The following is a 21,137-nucleotide window of genomic DNA, read 5'->3' as shown; positions in this document are numbered from 1 at the left end:
TCCGGTGAGAGGGAGCACCGCACGTAGAAATAGCATCGCGGACGCTCCCCAGCCCGACGACGACGCCGACGACGCCGACACACACGATGCAGCGCGCCAACACGACCGAGAGCCTGCGCACGCCCGGCGCCGCCATCTCGACGCTCAACCTCAACAAGCCCCCGCGGCCGGGCATGGAGCGCGCGCCCACGTCGACCAACCTGACGCGCCCGCTGCCCATCCAGCGCCTCGAGGGCAAGGTCGTCATGATCACGGGCGGCGGCGGCAAGGTGGGCGTCGAGTCGGCCGGCCGCCTGCTCATCGAGGGCTGCAACGTCGCCCTCATCGACATCGACCAGACGGCCCTCGAGGTGGCCGTGCCCGTGCTCAAGGCCGCCATCCCCACGGGCATCCCCATCGAGTCGCGCCTGCTGACCATCGTCGCCGACGCCACCAAGGAGCCCGACGTCGAGGCCTGCGCCAAGAAGGTCGTCCAGCGCTTCGAGAGGCTCGACGCCGCCCTGCTCAACTGCTGCCACCGCGGCGAGTCCAAGAGCATCTTCGACGTGACCGAGGACGACTTTGACCGCATCATGACCATCAACGCCAAGTCTGGTACGCCCACGTGACCCCACCTGGCCCCACGTGACCCGCTGACCACTGCCAGCTTTCCTCGGCGTCAAGTACGCCGCTACCGCCATGCAGACGACGGCCGCCGGCGGCTCCATCATCATCCGCTCCTCCATCGCCGGCCTGCGCGGCTTCCCCAACCTCATCTCGTACAGCGCCAGCAAGTTCGCCCTGCGCGGCATTGCCCTCACCGCTGCCGAGGAGCTCGGCCCCCTCAACATCCGCGTCAACACCATCCACACCAGCATCATCCAGACCCCCGGCTACAAGGACGGCTGGAGCAAGGAGAAGCTGGCCGAGCTCAAGGAGGAGACTGCCCTCGACCGCTTCAGCAGCCCCGACGACGTGGCCAGCGTCGTCGCTTTCCTCGTCAGCGAAGACAGCAAGTTCATGACGGGCGGCCACCTGAAGATTGACGGCGGCTGTGTCGCTGTCTAGACGTTCCACGTAGCCTTGCTTGTTGTACTGCCATGGTCGTCATTTGCATGGATGGAGTTTGGGATGCCCGCCTTTCTTCACAGGCCGAGGCTGCATGTTTTGCGCAGGCTGTCATCACGGAGCCGACACATAGAGGCACTTTATTAGACGGGTAGAAATGCATCACCACACGGACCTGTGTCCGCAAGTACTCCATCTGTCAGCATGCTTAGGCATACCTAGGTGCTTTGCCATGACAGCGCGTGACGTCACTGCGTCGTTTCCGAAAGTATCCGCGAAGCTGCCATGGTGTGACGTGCATTAGCCATACGCCATCCCTCGGAAGGTTTCTTCGCGACTTTTCACTTCAATCCTCACTTCAACCCGTTAGAGACCCAAAGCCACCATGTCCGAACCTACAGCGACCCAACACCATCCCAAGTTCCAAACTCGCAAGCCAGAGCAAGATGCCGTCGACTACGAAATGCAGACATATACGCGCGGACTGGACTTTGAACGCCCACCGCTCACCTTCCAGGCTGACAAATGGGAAGAGCTGGCCTGCAGTCGCATGTCAGCCGACTCAAAAGGCTACGTATACGGATCCGCCGGCGTACGGGAGACCACAGACAAGAACCGCAGTGCCTTTAGAAGATGGTCGATTGTACCCAACCGCCTAGTCAAGTACGACGGCTTCCCCGACCTGACAACCGAGATCTTTGGGGAGAAGATGGTAGCACCCATCGCCATGGCGCCCGTCGGTGTACTCAAAATCTTCAACCCAGAAGGCGAGGTCGCGGCTGCAAAAGCAGCAGCCAAAGAAGCCATCCCGTACATCCTAAGTACGGCAAGTAGTACGAGTATAGAAGATACTGCCGCAGCGAACGGCCCCAACAGTCAACGCTGGTACCAACTCTACTGGCCGTCACGCGAACACGACGACATCACCATTTCGCTACTTGAACGTGCAAATAACGCCGGCTTTACAGCTCTGTTTGTAACTCTAGATACGTACATCCTCGGATGGAGACCCGAAGACATGGACAACGGGTACAACCCCTTCATGCGCGCCGACCGCACAGGCGTAGAACTTGGCATGACGGATCCTGTGTTCCGGAAACAATTCAAAGCGAGACATGGCGTGGATGTAGAACGAAAGATGGAGACTGCGGCGCCAGAATGGATGAGGACGATTTTCCCGGGCGAGAGCCATAGTTGGGAGGATGTCGAGTTTCTCCAGAAACACTGGCATGGGCCGATTGTGCTCAAGGGCATTCAGAGCTTGGCTGATGCGAGGAAGGCGGTGGAAATTGGCGTGCAGGGCGTCGTTGTGAGTAACCATGGAGGCAGGCAGCTCGATGGAGGGAATTCGTCGTTAGGCGTGCTGCCACATATCGTTGATGCCGTTGGGGATAGGTTGACCATTTTCTTCGACAGCGGGATACAATCGGGTGCTGATATTGCCAAGGCCATGGCGCTAGGAGCCGACTGCGTGCTGATTGGTAGGCCGTATGTGTATGGTCTGGCGCTTGGAGGAGAGAAAGGCGTGGAGCATGTGCTCAAGAGTCTGGTGGGTGAGCTCGAGTTGACATTGCATTTGAGCGGCGTCCCGAGCGTGCAAAAGAAGGATTTGAATCGCGCCGTGCTCGTTAGAGAGGAGGCGCTTTTCGAAAGTGTGAAGGGGGTGGGATTGCGTTAGGGGAGATATTGCGATTCATATGGATCTTCATCTAATCACATGTGAACGTGTCGACCCTCTTTTTAGCCTCACTCTTCCCTTTGGCCAGCCACCTCCCGTGACCAACCGCAGTAAGCGCTACACACTCTTCGATGTACGAGCACTTATAAGCAGCAGCTCCGTTCGGCGACATCTTGGTATCAGAATAGTGTAACCGTTCTGAACTTACCCTCTTCTCACCTTCACTTCGATCAAGACTTGCGTGGGTATCTAGACTTCCCGACGTCACCTTAACTTTGTCCATCTCCTGCAAATCACCAACACAATCTCCTCTTCATCTTGCAAAGCCTAATCAATATGTAACCCACTACAACTCTCCGTTACCCGGGGATGAGAGAGTCCGCTCCTGTCCATGGATACATAAGCCGTCTCTGCGCCTTTGTCTCCATCTCACCGACCCCACTTTACTCTACGAACCAAAAGTATCACCACCGAACGAGTCCAAGTTTCAACTGGCTCAACATGGCCTAACTCGAACGACGACTTGCGTTGCTTAGGTCTCGCGGCCTAATGGTACCAATCACAGATCCAAAAACAAGCAAGCGGCCCACTGAGGAGCCAACGTCCGAGCCCCCGTCCAAGAAGAGCAAACATACTGCTCAGACTCTCACCGTACGAACTTAAGCCTTGGAGAAGAAACGCAACAAGACGAGGCCTCGAGAATAGTCATGGAATGGGACACGCCGTACACGACATGCTTTTGGTTCAAGTCGAGGAACAGTATGGCGAGGACAGGGTTGTACTTGAGCGGATGAAGCGGGCTCTGGAACAGGAGTTTGGTGGATTCTTTGGAGGCGAGTGAGACGGTGGTAGAGACGCATGTAGGAATGAGCACGTTGGAGATTGGATTTGGTGACGCCGCGGACCAAAAGTGTGAGACCCCTTTTCTTTTCGATGGTAACGACTTCCTTACTCTTACCATGACGGGTGGTCGTGAGCTGCATGCATGGCGCGACCGGAACTTGTACCTTTAACTTTCTTCTTCCATGCCAACGCAGATACGATTGCCAACTCCATTCGCTCCAAGGTACTTTTTCGGCTAACCATTACTGCCGCAAAACACTCTCGTTGCCCTTGAACTACGAGTGTCAATGTCATCCCCCTGTCATAAACGATCTGAGTTTTGCAAGGCTCTATGCTATACGGATATATCAAGCATCACCAACTACACATGCCAAATCTACAGACGCCAATCCAGAAAAGGCCTTTTATTGGACGACAGATCACACCCTCATCATCATCCGTACCGTAGGAATAAAGTCTTGACTATCCTTCTCTTGCTGTTCGAAGCTCTGTTTAAAGGCTGCCAATCCCGCAAGGATCCCGCATACCATAAACACCAACGACACAAGCGACCAAATGACACCCCAGCATTGCGACGAACCGCCATACCGCTTAGCGAACACGCTGGCATCAGACGAGTTGACCTTGCGGAGGATGAGGTCGTCACAGATATCCCAGACGCTGTAGAGAGAAGACATGACGCCGATGAAAAGCTGGAGCGGCGTTAGCAAGGACGTTTCGAGGGGACAGGGAAAGACACCTACGACCATGAACCTCAACGCCTCGCCATGTTCGATGAACCAGAAGGCTACCAGTAGCCCTACGCTGAGAAGAATTGTGACGATAGTCAACCAGTCTTTTCTCGCCCACCATAGTGTCAGCAAGAAGCAAACGCCTAGCACTATACTCGCTACTTTGGATGCCACGATGTTGAAGCCACAGAAGGTCAGCAGAGCACCTATCAATGAGGAGCCCAAGTAGCCAGCAGGCAGAGTTATGAATTGCTTGCCGCCGCGCATATGCGTTACACCGCCTTCATGGGGATCAAGGGAGATGGACTCCACTCGCCCGCCGGTACAGCAGGATGTTATTGCATGAGAGAATTCATGAAAGGCTATGACGAGCATCTGTGGGTTTCGTCAGCTATCAACATCTCCCATTGTCCCACGCTACCTACATACCTTGAACGGCCACAACACCCACCGTACATACGGCAAGTTCCACAACAACGCAATAACGACAACATACGCAGCAATAACACCCAGCGTAACCCCTTGGGTGTGATTTACACTCAATCCGCGGCGCTCAAAGTGATGCGAAGCCTGCGAGGCGACAGCCGGCCCCGCTGTGACCAGGGTCCGGCGCGCTAATTTGGCGAGCGTGCTGGTGTTGCGAGGCGACGCTGCTGGCGGCATGGCGGTGTAGTTGTACGTCTCTGTGGTATGAAGTGTTTGAGCGTGGGCAGAGCGGAAGCCTGGGTACTGAGCAGCCAAAGTACAGAGGAATGAAGATGCTGTTCTTGTTTTTCTGGTGAGTGAAAGCGGAGAGTGGCTGGAGAGAAGACGTGGAGCTGACGCGTTGTTTGTGGAATGCGCCACGCAGCACGCTAAATTTAGCAGGGATGTGGCTGTGTCGGCATTTTGTCATCAGGTACACGGAACAGGAGACAAAGCAGACTTGGACACTGGAAACAGTAGATGATATTGTATTGAATGGGATAGTCTGTGTATTATGTATACCGCTTGGTAGAGTGCGGCGTCATGCTGAAAGGAAGCGGTTCACTAAGCTGTGCGAATGCATCTTCGTCCCAAATACCAGGATATGAACTGAGTATGCATCGAGAGAAACCCTAACCTCGGCGCTCCTCGTCAATGTGTTCCTGATGCACTGACATGCCCCTCTCGGGCGAAGTATCGACATCTTTGTCGCCATACTTCTCAGATCCAACAGCACCAGTAGCGCCGACAGCGCTGTGGCGTCGCTCCCAGTATGAGTCGTCGCGTTCGTTACGGCTGATGTATCCAGCCGGGACCCACTTCTTACTGGTCCTGGCAGATAGGCTCGGGTCTGAGTACATGATATCGACGTTCTCAAGAGACAACGATTTGGTCTCGAAGACGAAGAAGTAAACGACACCGGCGGCGACGAAGTTGCAGGCGAAGAAAACGAAACCGAAGGCGTATCCGATGCCGTCGTCAGCGTAAGGTGTGAGGAAACCGATCAGGAAGTTGCCTAAGAATGGTCGTTAGTAAGCGAAGTCGGCATAAGAAAGCATGTTGCTTACCGAGCCAGTTGAACGCTGTAGCCAAAGAGGCTTGCTTCGCGCGAGTCCTGAGCGGGAAAGTTTCGCCGATGATTACCCAAATGAAAGGACCCCAGGTGGCGGCGAAACTTGCGATGAACATGCAAGCAGCAACGATCATAACGATACCGGCAGTGGGGTTGTCTTGCGGTGGGAGCGCAACACCGATGATGGCAAAGATGAGCAGCCAAGTAGCTTGCCAGAGACCGCCAATGACGAGCGGCACACGGCGACCGACTCGCTCAATGAGGTACAACCCGGGGATCGTCATGGCCACGTTGACAGCACCAAGAATAAGTTGAACTTGGAGAGGATCATCAATGCCTGCGGATTGGAAGATAGTCGCGCCATACTGTGACGATTAGCGGCGTGCATGTGAGGTCGTTATTCGAGGGAACTTACGTAGAAGAAGTAGTTGACACCAGTCCACTGCTGGAAGAATTGGATAGCACATCCGACGAGGGTACGGTATGCAAGACGCGGGATACCGGATGGCTGGCCAGTGAAGCATTCCACCCAAGTACCTTGCCCGGCGCTCTTTTGCTCGTTGATGGAATCCTCCATCTCCTTGAAGTCCGAGTTGACCAACTCGTGGTTGGGGTCGTGTGCCAAGCCTCGGAGACGAGCCATTGACATGCGCGCTTCTTCCCAACGGCCTTTACCGGCCAACCATCTGGGCGATTCTGGCGTGAAGAGTACACCGAAACCAAGAGGGAGCGAGAAGCCGATTCCGAGGCCAATGACGATTCTCCAGGCGGCATCGCTGTCTTGGCCCGGATTGTCACGGACACCAAAGTTGATAATGTTGGAAACTGCATATAGTAAGTACTATGTAAGCACACATATGGGCCAGACCTACTCAGGATGCCAACAGTGATCATAAGCTGGTAAGATGCGACGACGGCACCACGAATCTCTCGTGGGCAGACCTCAGACTGGTACATCGGTACACCAATAGAGAGAATACCGACACCAAGACCAGCAACGATACGACCAATAGTCATGTGGACCCAGGTGTTCATCGCTGTGACCTGGATGATGTTGCCAATGACGAATATGAGCACACCGATGGAGAGATTGCGGCGACGACCAAACCAGTCGGCAGTGTAAGCACCAGCGAGCGCGCCGATGAGAGTACCAATGGACATGAGGGATACAAGCAGGGACGAAATCGTGGGATCGAATGCTTTCTCGCCATTGCCCTGGTCCTGTCCAAAACGCTGGATGAAGTCCTTGAAGATGAGGATTCCACTGATTTGACCCTGCATTACGTGAGCCACACGCATTCACATGCAGAGATTGGCAGATACATACCGTGTCGTAACCGAACAGGAAACCACCTATCGATGTGATAACTCCAAGAATGATGGCTTCGATACCGCACTCGGCACCGCGAACGCGGACAGAACTTTTCAGAGTCAATATAGCATTCATGCATAATCGAACGGCGTCAAACGTACACTTTGCCCAGACCCATGGTTGTAGTAACGATTCGATCACGACAAGACCGATGTGCGAGACAAGATGGATTTACTTATTCGGCACACGACGAATCTTAAGTATCGATGCCAATTCCAGTCCCGTGTCCCGTAATGCGGTAATGCCCAGCATCGCGCCGAGCGTTCGACTCCGGGGCTCCTACGTCATACGCGCCACGCCGTCACGCGAAATTGCGCGCGAGCGGCCTTACCAGCTTGGCTTCACCTCCTCCACAGCCAAACAAAAGTGATCCGGGGGTCTGAAACTGCAGTAGTGGGCTTGTCAATGCGACGCAGCCGCTGGGGGACAAGGGGCGTGTATGTGGGGAAGCAGGTCGCGATTCGATAGCCAAGCCAAATCCGCCCGACGTTCCGGGAAGCCCACCAAGAGATAGACGGCCTCGAGCACACATGGATCGGATCGTGCTCTCACATGCTCATCTGACGGTAGGCGTTGTACAAGGCGTCCTGCTAGATCCCTAACGTGCAAAGTGAACGCCTCTGATGCGCACCCCGCATTCAGGCGCAAAGCACTCAGCGACGCGCTCCAGGGACCGTTGTGCCGCACAGCCGGGCGCCAGAAACTTGGTGACGGTCGCGTGACTTGTGGATATCGACTCGACGACGCGTATTCTTCGGCCGGGGCCATGTCGGTGAAGATACTTCACTTCAAGATGCGACAGACGCTCTCGGCAGTGGGGATGATGGAGATACGTACGACCCCATCCGGGCCTGTGCAGCCTCAACACCTGTGCTCCGACCATCCCTCCGACTCTTTGAACAATTGCCGCGCGAACCGGCACAAGCTTTGTCGCTGTGCTTGTTTTGGACTGCAATCTCCGATCGCTTGCAGTCTCTCTCCGGTCAAGTAAAGCGAGGGACCCAGTTTGGATGCAACGTAAGCCAGGTTGCGGCGACGGATTGGTGCGAGAGCGGCCCACATGAGGCTCAAGGAAGGCACTAAGAACCTTCCATTGCCTTGGCATGTCCGACCCGCATCGGACGAGAAAGTGAGGCCGTAATCTCGGCAGTTCCCACGTCGTGGAGTAGGTGTGAAGGCTTTGAGGGGCAGCCTGCGTGTTGGGGAGAAGAAGGGGTGTGGAGGTTGCGGAGACTGGAGAAAACTTCTCCTCGGTAGTAAGCACTGGGGACGAAAGCTGGAGAAGGAACAACAGCAACCTTCTTGCGCAACTCTCCCTACAACATGACTTGTGTCTAGGTAATTTACACGACAACTGACTCTCACGGCTTCTTGCTCTGTGCGGTTTAGCGCATCCGGTGGGATGTACATAGTAATCCTATCACCGCAGAAGGGAAGAGACACTGCGCCGGCAACGCGCCGATGCCAGGTACGATCTGAAACGTCGTCATTCCCGCATCTTTCGATGTATCGATGTCTGAGTGAACAAAGACAATGCCCTTCAACGCGGTCTGCCAAGTCACGTGCGGCGTTCCTTGGTCCTTCTAGGCACCGTTGGAACGCGATGGTGATGTCATCATGTCGCGATACTCAGGAGCCAACTGAGAATGCTGTATCAACCCAGAACCTCTAACAAGAACACTCGAGAAGACATTGCGGAGTACACCAAACTCAAATTTCCTATAGACAACCTCCGGACTCACAAGTAGATCACAAAATGGTCAAAGACAACGAAACCGTGATTGAGTAAGTGGCCCATGAACGTCAACGCAAGCAAAGTGCTTACGGGATCGCAAGGGAGTTCAACGAGCTGGTCAACATGTCGGCAGACGAACTACAAGACTGGCTTGGCAGCGAAGAATCCGCTGGAGCCGGCTGGTAAGCCCTGCCTGCAACGAATGCAGTGCTGACGTTGCGAATCTTATGACATGCATATCCTCTAAGACGCCTACAGGTCCAAAGACAACGGCTCCGGCGAGACAGTCGGCCATGATTCGGGTCGTAAAATCGTTGCTATACTGCAGAACAATCCGCAGAAGGACGCGGACAAGTATGAACAAGAAGACATTGACCACATGCGCAAGGTGGTAGCATACTGCAAGAGGCATCTTGCGCAAGAGGACAAGGCGAAGAAGGACACGGATAGCAAGAGCTACAAGAGCTTGAAAAACTGGGGTCACGACGCCCAGAAGGCTTGAGCATTTGCATGAATGGGAATGATGCTGGAAGAGGTGTGAACTCGACACAGGCGGAACAAGTAGCGATATGCATATATCGAGGCCAAACCACAGACTTCCAATACTGTCACAACAATAACACGAACACATCCCACTTCGTCATCTTGTGCAGGGACATGGATTTCAAGACGGCCGTATCAAAAGTGGAGTAAAATAGAAACAATGCTTGAAAGACATCTAGGTAGAAGAGGCGTACAGGACGAGTGTCTTGGTCTACAGAGCAGTCGACCTCTTGCGGCCAGCGAAGTAGTTTCCCTTTGATTCGTTAGTTCTCAGTTCGAGTAGTCGGATCGGTGATACTTACTTGCATGCCACCCACGCACGCTGGCTGCTCCATTTCCTCCGTCTTTGTTCTCTCAGGTGGGCTTCTGCGCATGAAGCACTCGCCTACATGATGGCCCTCATCGCACGCAACGACCCATTGGCCCATACCCATGTCCTTGGGAGCGTGCCTGACACCTCTTCCACCGCCACCTACAATCAGATTGCCTGGTCGGTAGGTTGGATCCGCGCGCATACGCTTAATCACGCTGCTGTGGATGACGGCATTCGCGGGTATGTCGCGCGTCTCACCCTTGGGCAAAGGCCATCGGATCGCTTTCCATGTCCCATCCTCCTGTAAGTCCATGCGTCGGAAAGGCAGGTACTCCATTATGTTCCACGAAACGACGCCCATGCGATTGGCACCATTGTTGAATTGCAGGACGTCGTGGATACGGCCTTTGGTCGCAGCGCTGTGGAAATGTTTGTGGAAATGCGTGTTAGGGTGTTCGCGATGGTGCGAAAGGATGTTGTCGTCGTCAGTGTAGCCAGCTGTGTCGACGGATTGCGCGCCCGAATTGGCGATGACGGGTGAGGGCGACGCAGGATCGATTGCAATCATCGGGATGTTGTTCTGCGCTCGCGACACGTTGGTTGTGGGCTCCTCGTGGCAGCAACTCAGAGCTGCGAGCTTGTCTTCGTCAAAGTCGAGCCCAGCTTTTTGAGCTTCGCGCACCATCCACACCAGGGCTACGTGGCTCAGTGCTGCGTCGTCATCACCAAGAGGCCAGCCTCCTCCGATGTCCTACACGACGTTAGTATTGTAATTGAACCTCCGTGACGAGCACACTTACTGCATGGCATCCAGGAAACCAGACTTCCTGAATATCCTGCTCGCCATCTTCGTCTTGAGAGTTGAAAGTTCCCGCAGCGTCATAGGATCGCATCGAAGGAGTAGCAGAGCCGTGAACGCCATCAAGCTGGGAGCAGTCCGCGCTCCGGCTGCGTACGCCTGAAGTCTCATGTGGATCTCTGTAACGCTCAGGTGGTGGTGCCAATGTATCTCGCCGACCTCTACTCTGCTGTTCGTCGTGGTCTTTCTCGTCTAGGTCATGGTCTTCATGATCACCATGGATCAGATCCTTCATGTGCTGCTGGTGTCTGTGGCGATGCTTGTACAACATTGACCGGTCGGGCTTCTCTTGAGAGATGAGATCTTGTCTGAACTTTGCGCGTCGTTCATCGATGGATACTGCATGTCGTATTACGTGGGCGCTGCTTCTTGCGGTGTAGGGGAATCTGCTACGTTGCATCCAGGCGTTCTCGAAAGCAGGCACGGAATTGACTGTATCGAAGAGGCCCAGAAACCGAATGGGTTTGACGGGACGGCTGAACGTCTCGCGAAACGCGCACATGAATTCCAGAAGCTTTAGCTTCTCAGATTTCTCGCCTGGCTTGCGATCTTTGCCGCCTTTTTCGTCCGGTAATCTACATTGCCATTTCTGGAATGTTCTGAGATAGCGTTAGTGGAGAGTTTATGCATGCTACATGCTATACTCACTTCCATGCGAATTGACACATCTCTTCGTTTCCAGCCTGTCGACAATTAGAAATCGCCTGACAGATATTGGGCAGTTGCTTACAGAGAGGAGACCAACATGATCAAGCATCTCTGCGAGGAAGCGAGCGGTATATGCACCACGCGAGAAGCCGAAGAAGAAGATATCATCGCCAGGTGTATAGTATCGCATTAGGAACTGTCCAGTCCATGTCAGCCAGCTGCGACCGGGTTCCGTCCTCTAGCCACTAAGCTGAGGATAGAGCTACCTCCTGGGATGGCTTACCTTGTATCCCGCCATGACATGCTGATCGAATGAAGTTCCTACGCCAGATCAGATTCCATGCATCACAACGAGCCGTGCCGAACGTACCTATTGCGCTATCTTTTGCCTTCGCGTACCATGACTGGAACTTTTCCCATCGACCTGTTCGGGTCATGGATCCATTGGCTTTCGTAACATATGTACCGATTCCGGGCTGGTAGTAATGGAACTGATCATCCCCATTGCGATCGAGCATGCGATAGATCTTGAGGATGTTGCTGTCGGAGTCTGTGCCTGAGAATTTGTTGCCTGTACCATCGAAGCACAGGACAAACTTCTTGGTCACATGGTTCGGACGTCGTGACACGGCTCCGTAATCCATAGGGTTGTTGTTAGGTGGTTGTGCGGATACCTGAGGCGAAACGCTCGGTAGGCGTGGCTGCTCTGAGTTCTTGCGCGCCATGTTGAGACTTGGGGCTTGACGAGGAAGAGCACCTTGACAGGAATCCAGCTTGGTCGTCAGAACGAAGCAGTCGCGAAGTGTCAAATAGCCAAGTAATCTCTATCAACGCGGGGATCGGCTACAAAAGCCTAACACAACTGACGCGTGCTCCCCGTCTGGTCTGTCTCCAAAGCTTCCGAGCGTATCAAGCCACATTAAGATACTGATCGCCATTGCTAATGCGGCTTGTAACAAAGCTCGCCTATCGACGCGTCGATGTCGCAGGTGGTGGGCTGGGAGTAGTCCCGCCGCTAATAGCAGCCGCTGATCGTTCTGAAGTGCCGCTCGCCCTACAGCGACTATTGACCTTTGAAAGCTGAGATAAACTGACTACCATGCGCTATACGACGCCCCCACCCTGAGTTGCTACATCGATGATGCGGCAGCCACTCAAGCATCTGAGCGTTGCCTGGCAGAAGGCACGACAGATACACCGCATCCTGTCCCGTGTCGTGCTGCAATTGATTGCAGAAAAGAAACGCATGTGGCCCTCGACTGCAAGTAAGCCAATGCCACCGTTTCGCCACTATCCCGGCTGGCAATATGGTGGTAACCGATGGACGCGATGCTACGCAGTCCAGGCAGGCAAGCTCCGAGAGCTAATGCTGAGCGCGTTGCTCGTGATCGCAGTGGTGTCTAATCCAATTGGACTCGGAAGCAGTGCATTCAACAAGAACGCGCCGATCAGAGAGGAGAGGTTGGTGTAGGTCTGCTCGCCGACATGTGAGCAGGAAAAGCACGTCGCGTCGATGGTTGACGCTACCCTTCCAGCGATCATTTGTGGGGGGGCGGCCCGTGCACCAGCCGTCTCGATTGCCGTCGTCTCGACTATCGATCGCACCTCCCAGTCACCACAACCACCGCCGGCGTCTTGGACGAACCGGACAGTAAACCTTACGGCTTCGGGACAGGCCGTAGACCACTGACCGCCGTCGCTAGTGCCTGCCTGATACCGCACCCTACGCGGAGATTTGCAAGCTGGCACTCCTGTTGTTGACCGCCACCACATCAGCTGAAACTCACTCTCGTCTGTCCACTTGCTAGCACATGACTGCGCGACCATTCGTCGGGAAGTAAGGTCGGTCAATTCCGGTGCCGCAAGCGCTAGAGTCTCCTTCCACTACTCAGCCGAAAAAAGCTGAATCGGGATGCCGATCGCTTGATAATTCGTCTATGGCTTTTGTCCACGTCTCTGTTTGGAATGGTCGCGAGTTCAGGTCGCCGTTCCTGTCTATCATGTTATCGACCGCCAGGGTTGCAACATCTTCGACACGTTCCCATAGGGAGACAGCCGAAGTGAGACCACAACGACTCCCAGGCAACCAAAAGCGCTGAAGCCTGAAACGTGGCAGGCGTACCCACCTCCTGGCTACACGTTGCTTTTGGACTTTTCGCAATGTCGCAAAGGCCATCCATGGATCGTCACAGGTGGGTCTAGTTAGTCGTTTCCTCATGGAGCCAATGGTGCTACTACGCTGTGGGTCTTGAGGACCGCTCACAGATCATTCCTTGGACTTGTCATGCAGTGCTCGATACCCCTCTGTCAGTTCTTAGCGAAGGTAGCGCAGAATCCGTCTGGCACTACCCTCCACAAAGGAAGTCACGACCAATGAGCGGTCGGACATTTGTAGCCATCAGAGGTCTGACGATATCAAGATCCGGACGCTACTCACATCATCCCGATGCAGGCATGGGTTCGTCCGCCCTTGAGGAAGCCGCAGGACACTGTTCGCCGAGTGCATATGCTGATCAACACACCGTAGCTGCTAGCGATCGTCGCCACGCAACTGGCTCGCTGCTGCTTGCCATGGCCAAGCTCCTGCGTGGGGAGCATTGCGCCTCCCAGATCAACAGCAAGCTACGTTGAACTTACTTTGTGAACTCCGTCCGGCCCTGGGATTCATATTCTCCCCGTTCCCATCTTTTCCACATGGTCATACACACACTTATTCATCATGCCTAGCCAGATACAAACATTGATCGGAAAGATCAGGAGGAAGCCGACGCAAGCCAGCGATGGCCGAACAGCGGAAGCGTCGAGTGGCATGAAGAACCACCAGAAGACTGGCATCGTCAGCGACATTAGAGGTCTCGGTGTTAAGGATGCCAAGTTCGCCCTCGATGCCATTACGACACTCGCATCCGGTGAGCCTCTGGACGACAAAGAACTTCTCCTCGAGAAGGGAGTTCAGATGCTACAGGGTCTTCCTCTGAACAGCGGTCTCAGTGCAAAGGTGTCGGATGGTTTCATCAGCATGCTCTGGAATGATTTACCACACCCAACACCTACGCATGCCGGCCCATCGGCACGATACCGGAAGCACGACGGCTCAGGAAACAATCCCCACAACCCTGAAATGGGCAAGGCAGGTTCGCCATATGCGCGAAATGTACCTCCCACCAAACCGAAAGGTAAGTACCCTGTTGCTATCATCCCATGCGAATCAGGACTGACAACTTCTCAAGGGCCAAATTTACCTGACGTTGAAGACGTATACGAGGCGCTTCTCAAGCGCAGTGGTCCTTTCCGCGAGCACCCGTCTGGTCTGAATCGCCTCTTCTTCTCCTTCGCAACCATAGTCATACACGAATGTTTCCAAACCTCTAGGACAGATCCTTGGATCAATGAGACTTCGAGCTATGTTGACCTCAGCACCCTGTACGGCAATACAGAGAAGGAGCAACATCGCGTGCGAACTTACAAAGATGGCCTGATCTACCCAGACTCAATCGCCTCGGAGCGCATCATGATGATGCCCCCTGGTGTAGTCGCAGTACTGTTGATGTTCTCGAGAAACCACAACCACGTCGCGGAGTCGCTGCTGTCAGTGAACGAGGACGGCAAATACAAGCCCTGGGATACTCTGGACGAGGCAGGCAGGAAATGGTAAGTTTGCTGCAGTCCTTGTACGCGATATGAGCCTAACAAGATTTCAGGCAAGACGAGGACATATTCCAGATCACGCGCAACATTAACGTCGGTTTCTTTGCCTCAGTCGTACTGAAAGACTATGTCGCTGCCATCCTGAACACACCACGAGCCAACTCGGAATGGTCTCTTGATCTTGGTAAAGAGATCAAGCAAGGCGGCACACGTGTCGAGCGCGGCACCGGCAGCCATGTATCCGTGGAGTTTGCTGTCCTTTACCACTGGCACGCTGCTCTCAGTGCCGCGGATGAGACATGGATGGAAGATATCATCCGTTCCGTCTTTCCTGACATCCGCCACATCGACGATGTGACAATCGAGATGTTCCACCAAGTCATGAAGGTATATGGTCATGACTTGATGAGCAAGAAGCCCTGGGAGTGGACTTTTGGAGGCCTTGAGCGAGGCGCTGACGGCAGGTTCAACGATGCCCAACTTTCCGAGCTTATCAAAGACTGCATCGAGGAGCCTGCCCATGCTTTTGGTGCCCACGGTACCCCCGCCAGTCTAAAGGTTGTTGACCTCATGGGCCAATTGCAGGCCCGTGAGATGTTCAATGTCTGCACGCTCAACGAGTTCCGCCGGTATCTTAATCTGAAGCCGTACGATACGTTTGAAGATTGGTGTTCCGATAAAGAGACAGCACGAGCAGCCGAGCTGTTGTACGGCCACATGGAGAACATGGAACTCTATCCTGGATTGATGGCCGAGTGCACCAAACCTGCCATGCCGGGAAGCGGTGTCTGCCCTGGTCAAACGACTGGTCGAGGTATCCTGGACGACGCCGTCGCATTGGTTCGCGGTGATCGTTTCCTGAGCTACGACTTCAACAGTAACACCCTTACGCAGTGGGGAGCGGCTTTGCTGGCGGAGACAACACCCGGTGCATACGGTGGTGTGTTTCCTAAGCTGCTCTTCCAGGGTCTTCCGGGTGGATTCAAGGGAACTTCCAGCTACGCGCTGCTGCCCTTCTACACCCCCAAAGCAGCGAAGGAGATTCTTCAAGGAAATGGCGTGCTTGAAAAGTACGACCTCAGACGCCCTCCCAGCGATTACGACATCATCAGCGTCCAAACTCAGGAGGGTTGCAAGAAAATCTTCGAGGATCGTGAGAGTTTCGTTGTCATGTACCAGGCAGCTATTCGCAACTGTACTGCTGGACATGACTTCATGATCGGCTGGGACGAGCAGAAGAAGCATGATGAACGCTCCAACATTCTGCACAAGGTCTTCTTTGAGGAGGGCTTCGAGAAGAACATCAACGAGTTTTTCACGACCAACGTACGCAATCTCATCAAGAAGAACTCCCTCAAAGGCGCCAAGGGCAGGATGAGCATCGACATTGTCCGTGATGTTACCAACATCACGCCAATCCTTTGGCTCGCTGAGCGTTTCGCACTCCCGCTGAAGACACAAGAGCAACCTAGAGGCTTGCTCTCCGTCCACGAAGCTTTCCTAGCGTATCTCGTACTATGTAAGTAACCAGTCTAGCGCTCTTGAACCTGCAACAGGTGCTAACCTCCGCCCAGTCATGTACCAGTCCTTCAACATAATGCCGCATAACGAATGGAAGCTGCGTGCAGGCGCTATGCAAGCCGCAGCCCCCCTCCGCTCCATCTTCGAAACCCATCTTAAGACGCAAACTGGACGTCTAGAAGGTTTCGTCGACTGGATGGCCAAGGGCTCCGCTTTCGAGGTAGGCCCACACGCCGACCGCATCTACCATGCATTAGCGGACACCAAGCTGCCCATCGGAGACATGGTCGGTGACTGCATCGGTATGGGAGCGCCCGTCGCCGGAAACCTGACACAGCAAGCCAGTCTGCTGATCGACTTGTTTCTATCTCCTGGGTACGAAAAGTACAAGACAAGGATCGTCGAGCTATCGCACATGGACCCTACGACCTCGGACCGCGAACTCCAAGGCTTCGTTTACGAAGGCATGCGCCACGTTGGTGTTGTTCCCGGTCTACCTCGCGTTGCGACGCGCGACATTACCGTCAACGACGGCGTCCGCGGCCCTGTTTCCGTCAAAAAGGGCCACACAATCCTCATTGCAACTTCCAAAGCCGCCATGGACCCCGTTGCGTTTCCCAACCCGGAGATCCTAGACCCGCATCGCCCATTCAAGGAGTACACACTGCTCGGCCATGGCCTGCACTTCTGCTTCGGCGCCCGCCTCGTAGGCCCGTCTCTCGCCGCGACGCTGCGCGAAGTTTTCAAACTACCAAACGTGCGGCGCGCACCGGGCAAACAGGGTCGTTTTACCGTCACGGAGCACAAACTTGCCGGCATAACGATGCGACATTATCTTGATTCGAGCTCGAAGGAGAGTCCCATCCCCACGAGTCTACGGCTGCACTACGATAGCGAGGATGTTGTTGTTGCGACGGGTCTCAATGGCCATCTTACCAATGGCCATGCGAACGGGGGGCTGACGAACGGACACACGAATGGGCTTGCCAACGGGCATACAAACTTCGCTTCTAATGGCCATGCCAATGCAGGTGGGGATAATGAACATGGCAATGCGTATACAATTGCGCCTTAGGGAGGTGTGGGACCAGAACCCAATTCGGCACCAGGACGCCCGTCGGTGTCTTCCTGGTCATTGTCTTCGTCGTCGTCGTCGAGCGAAAGCTCTGATCTGAGGCTGCAGCCAGGGATTCTCTGTTGCCGGAGTGCGCGGGAATAATTTGCTAGGAGATGTCCGCTGGTAGTCAAGAGTTGGGCATGACTTCGTTAGGGTGTTATTGTTTGTGACGATACCATTGAACTTTCTGTTGGCTTAGTTGTAGTGTTATAAAATCAGCTTGCTGCAAGTTGTTGTCGAATTCAAGCTTCAAGTTGATGTCAGTCGTGTTGTGATGTTGGGAATGTGACTTAAAAGGTTCACATATCTGGTGTCGATAACTAGCCAACCTTAGCCCAGCCTTGCACTGTAATATACGGTTGCAAAAGTCCAATGTTTCTGTTAGGTTACGTGTCTTTAACAGTCATCAATATTGATTGCACCAGCACGGTGGTCTAGTCATCAGCGTACACCGACAAACACAAAGCCACCCCCATATTACAAGGTATTACTATGCACGCAGTCTTTTATGAGAACGATATTATCAGATGATCTGGCAAATGAATCTTTCCGATCTCCATATAAAGACGACTACACGTCTCACGCAATGAACGCCATGCTACCCAACCTATCGAAACACAAGAAACCCGACCCTTACAAAAGACAAGACAGAATGCCAAAGTCACAACTTCACAGCTACTCAACTGAGCCCAACACCGCGTTAAGCCATCCTGGGCAATGGCGGAAGTGAAGTAGGATCCCATCTCCTCTCGCCCTCCATGTCAACATCATCATCGCTGTCTTCCTCACTAGCATCCTCCAACGCCTCCCTCCTCTCCATCTCATCCACATCCATCATGTCATCACCATCATCCTCGTCATCTTCATCTTCACTACCCAAAACAGGTCTGTCATGGACGTCTGGCAATCCGCTACCCCTCTCGCCCTTGGGTCGGGCTCTGAGCGCACTTCTGCCGCCTTCCCAGCGATCCAAGCGACGCAGGGCTCTGCTTAGCATCTTAGCGCGATAGTACGACTCCTCGCCATGGTCGTTGACTTCGCCGCCAAAGTCGAGAGGTACGAGGCCGGAGGGCATGGGCGGGGGTGTTTTGGTGCCGAGTTCGTATTCGGGAAGTTGGGCAAATTGTGCGTGCGATTCTTCGTCTGTGTCGTAGCCGTCGGCCATGCCTTTGCAGCGGATCCAGCTGCGCATAAAGGGGTTGGCTTTGCGGCGGCGCTTGGCTGCGGCGGCGTACTCGATGCGAATACCTCGGTCAAGAATGACGTCGACGCGTCGCCTCCTGTATTGCTCGACAGCTAGTTGGTGTTGTGTAAGGGGACGTGTTCGTTTGTGCGAGGGGTCAGAACCGTTGAGCGGGAGGTAGAAGCCGTGTGGTCCGTTGAAGGTGGGTGCGGATGTGGAGGGGGACTGGCCATCTTGCGAGTGTGGAGCGTCGAGTTTGGTCTTGAAAGAACGTGCGGCTGGTGTTCCTCCGGCGCCTATGCCTGATGTGCGATTGCGCGACCAGTTCCCGCGGCCGGGGCCCTTGGGCGCAGGAGACGAAGCCGGTCCGTCTTCGTTGAGGAGGGTATTGATGCGCATGTTGGGTGTAGCCACCTTCTTGGCTGTGTTATAGACGCTGTTCGGCGGAGACGCAGACCGAGTACGGTCAGTGTCTGAGGGGTAGTCTCGTTCGATGATGGATTTTGCAAGCTTGCCTCGTCCTCGTGCGGAGCCTGGTGTTGTTAGATCGGTGTCGCCGCAAAGGCTAGAGAGCAGCATACCATGGGAAGGCGATTGCCTGTCGCGTCCAGGTGTCCAAGCACCATCATCGGCGGCGATGGAGAAGACTGGGTTTTGGTTGAAGCCTAGAGGTGGGTCAGCTACAGCCGGACGTGAGCGGAGTCACAGGTGAATAGCAGCACTCACCCTTCTTGTTGGTACGCTTGGGGCCTGTCACGACGGGCGCCATGTCGCTTGCCAATATAGCTGTCCTCTCCTTGCGCTTAATCTCACCGAATGTCTTCTCTTCGATGGAGTCGACGTTCTCCAGCGCCTCCTGCTCTGGCGAGAGTATGTCAAAAGGCGGGCACTTGATAGGGAACTCAGCCGTAGTCGGATCGTCGGCCGGACCCATCTGGCCGGGACCAAAAGGGTTGCTCTCGGCAGCCTCCTTGGTGAAGTCGCTCTCGAGATACCACCACATGAGCCAGAGGAAGGCCGTGGCTCTGCTCTTGCTGCTCAGGTTGGAGCGCATGACGAGGTCGAAGAAGTCGCGCGGCGGGAAGAAGTGCAGCTCTGAGATCTTGGGGGCGTATTGCGACAGGACGAAGATGAGGTTGACGGGGTTGGTACGCGGGACGGAGGCTGCCATGATCTCCTCGATGGTGCTGGGCTGCTCCTGGTCCTCGGTGGCACCCTTGAGGATGGACTTCAAGCGGGGCGCGTCCTGCAGCTGCTTGTAGGCATTCGGGTCTTGGTGGGCCTGGAGGGAGGGGATGGAGTGGTAGGTGCGCAGCTGGGCGCGCATCTCGGGGAAGACTGTGGCAGGTTAGGGGGGCTCGAGGAGGGACAGCAGGTGGCCTACAGTTGAGCGTCGTGTTCATGCGGCCGACGTTGACGAGCAGACACACCATGGCCATGTTGATGGCAGCCGGGCGCTCCGTCAGCAGCTTGTCCTTGAGGATCTTGCTGCACTTGCTGCTCTTGGCCATGGCGTCGAGGTAGATGTCGGCGAAGGTGTGGCCGCTGGTGCTGTCCGACTGCTTGGTGAAGACGGGCCGGTCGTCCTCGAAGACGAGCTTGAGGAAGTCGAACTGGATGTCCTTGCGCCACAGCGGGATGCCGTCGTCCTTCTTCAGGTGCTTGATCTTGTTGCCGCTGTAGACGGACGACACGCTGCCGTTGGCATTGCGGCGCGTCGTCGTCGTCGTCGCCGTGTAGTACGGCCTCGCGGGGTCCGTGTCGTTGACGGGGCGGGCGGCGTCGGGCGCATCGCCGCCAGCGTCGCTCCCATCGGGGACAGGCGTGTTGGCTTGCGAGGGCGAGGGCTTGGAGTCGTCCATCGGGGGGTCGGCGGCCAGAATGTGTCGCAGGCTGTTTCTCGTGTCGGGCTCGTCGGGGCGCGCAGGCAGAGGCGCCGTGGCAGCCGCTCCGTCGTCCATGGCCAAGTGCTCTGTGTCTGGTTCCACTAGTCCTGTGCTGGCCCGCTGTCGCCTGAGCGCGCGTCTCGAACAAGCAGGCAGGCGCGTCGCAGTCGTCAATCGCCGAGAGGGAAGCTGCGTCTCAGCGCGGAAAGCGCATCCACGCCCAAGCTCAGACCTCGGGACGCTAGGCCAACGCGATCCCATCACGAACATGGTCAACCATCACAGTAGTTGCTAGCAGAGTTCAATTCATTTCCTAACCAATTGCGCAAATGCAGTGCACCACGCATACATCAAAGTAACCAGGATATCTCAGCAAAAGTTGCACAAAAAGAAAGCTCCAACACGCGCCGCGCGACTGCCGAAGCCAACCTGTCGCCGAAACAAAGAAAGTGGCCTGCTGCAAGCAAGGGGCGGGG

The 21,137-nt window shown here is 55.0% G+C and overlaps 7 protein-coding genes across 7 annotated transcripts; 4 read left to right on the top strand and 3 right to left on the bottom strand.

The window, feature by feature from the left end:
• Nucleotides 1-86: 86 nt before the first annotated feature.
• J4E86_007880 (uncharacterized protein) lies at nt 87-1,047 on the top strand (the record flags this gene model as incomplete). The annotated part of the gene is made up of 2 exons (XM_051448395.1): nt 87-594; nt 647-1,047. The coding sequence occupies 2 exons, from the start codon at nt 87-89 to the stop codon at nt 1,045-1,047; spliced, it is 909 nt and encodes a 302-aa protein (XP_051300662.1).
• A 385-nt stretch (nt 1,048-1,432) lies between these two features.
• On the top strand, nt 1,433-2,725 carry J4E86_007879 (uncharacterized protein; the record flags this gene model as incomplete). Its single annotated transcript, XM_051448394.1, has 1 exon — nt 1,433-2,725. One exon carries the CDS (start codon nt 1,433-1,435, stop codon nt 2,723-2,725), a length of 1,293 nt encoding a protein of 430 aa, XP_051300661.1.
• A 1,262-nt stretch (nt 2,726-3,987) lies between these two features.
• Nucleotides 3,988-4,245, bottom strand: J4E86_007878 (uncharacterized protein; the record flags this gene model as incomplete). The annotated part of the gene is made up of 2 exons (XM_051448393.1): nt 3,988-4,056; nt 4,096-4,245. The coding sequence occupies 2 exons, from the start codon at nt 4,243-4,245 to the stop codon at nt 3,988-3,990; spliced, it is 219 nt and encodes a 72-aa protein (XP_051300660.1).
• A 1,151-nt stretch (nt 4,246-5,396) lies between these two features.
• J4E86_007877 (uncharacterized protein) lies at nt 5,397-7,326 on the bottom strand (the record flags this gene model as incomplete). The annotated part of the gene is made up of 6 exons (XM_051448392.1): nt 5,397-5,779; nt 5,832-6,201; nt 6,252-6,661; nt 6,709-7,111; nt 7,164-7,257; nt 7,310-7,326. 6 exons carry the CDS (start codon nt 7,324-7,326, stop codon nt 5,397-5,399), a joined length of 1,677 nt encoding a protein of 558 aa, XP_051300659.1.
• Nucleotides 7,327-9,066: 1,740 nt separating this feature from the next.
• On the top strand, nt 9,067-9,445 carry J4E86_007876 (uncharacterized protein; the record flags this gene model as incomplete). The annotated part of the gene is made up of 2 exons (XM_051448391.1): nt 9,067-9,125; nt 9,202-9,445. The coding sequence occupies 2 exons, from the start codon at nt 9,067-9,069 to the stop codon at nt 9,443-9,445; spliced, it is 303 nt and encodes a 100-aa protein (XP_051300658.1).
• A 252-nt stretch (nt 9,446-9,697) lies between these two features.
• On the bottom strand, nt 9,698-12,031 carry J4E86_007875 (uncharacterized protein; the record flags this gene model as incomplete). Its single annotated transcript, XM_051448390.1, has 6 exons — nt 9,698-9,739; nt 9,789-10,550; nt 10,600-11,247; nt 11,389-11,502; nt 11,590-11,627; nt 11,677-12,031. The coding sequence occupies 6 exons, from the start codon at nt 12,029-12,031 to the stop codon at nt 9,698-9,700; spliced, it is 1,959 nt and encodes a 652-aa protein (XP_051300657.1).
• Nucleotides 12,032-14,025: 1,994 nt separating this feature from the next.
• Nucleotides 14,026-17,550, top strand: J4E86_007874 (uncharacterized protein; the record flags this gene model as incomplete). Its single annotated transcript, XM_051448389.1, has 4 exons — nt 14,026-14,482; nt 14,537-14,957; nt 15,008-16,473; nt 16,529-17,550. 4 exons carry the CDS (start codon nt 14,026-14,028, stop codon nt 17,548-17,550), a joined length of 3,366 nt encoding a protein of 1,121 aa, XP_051300656.1.
• Nucleotides 17,551-21,137: the final 3,587 nt, after the last annotated feature.

This window comes from Alternaria arbusti (assembly GCF_024043155.1).
Source record: "Alternaria arbusti strain BMP 1465 chromosome Unknown scaffold_11, whole genome shotgun sequence".
Classification (NCBI taxonomy): domain Eukaryota; kingdom Fungi; phylum Ascomycota; class Dothideomycetes; order Pleosporales; family Pleosporaceae; genus Alternaria; species Alternaria arbusti.
Note: the sequence above shows the minus strand (reverse complement) of the source record. Positions and strands in the feature narration are given on the sequence as shown.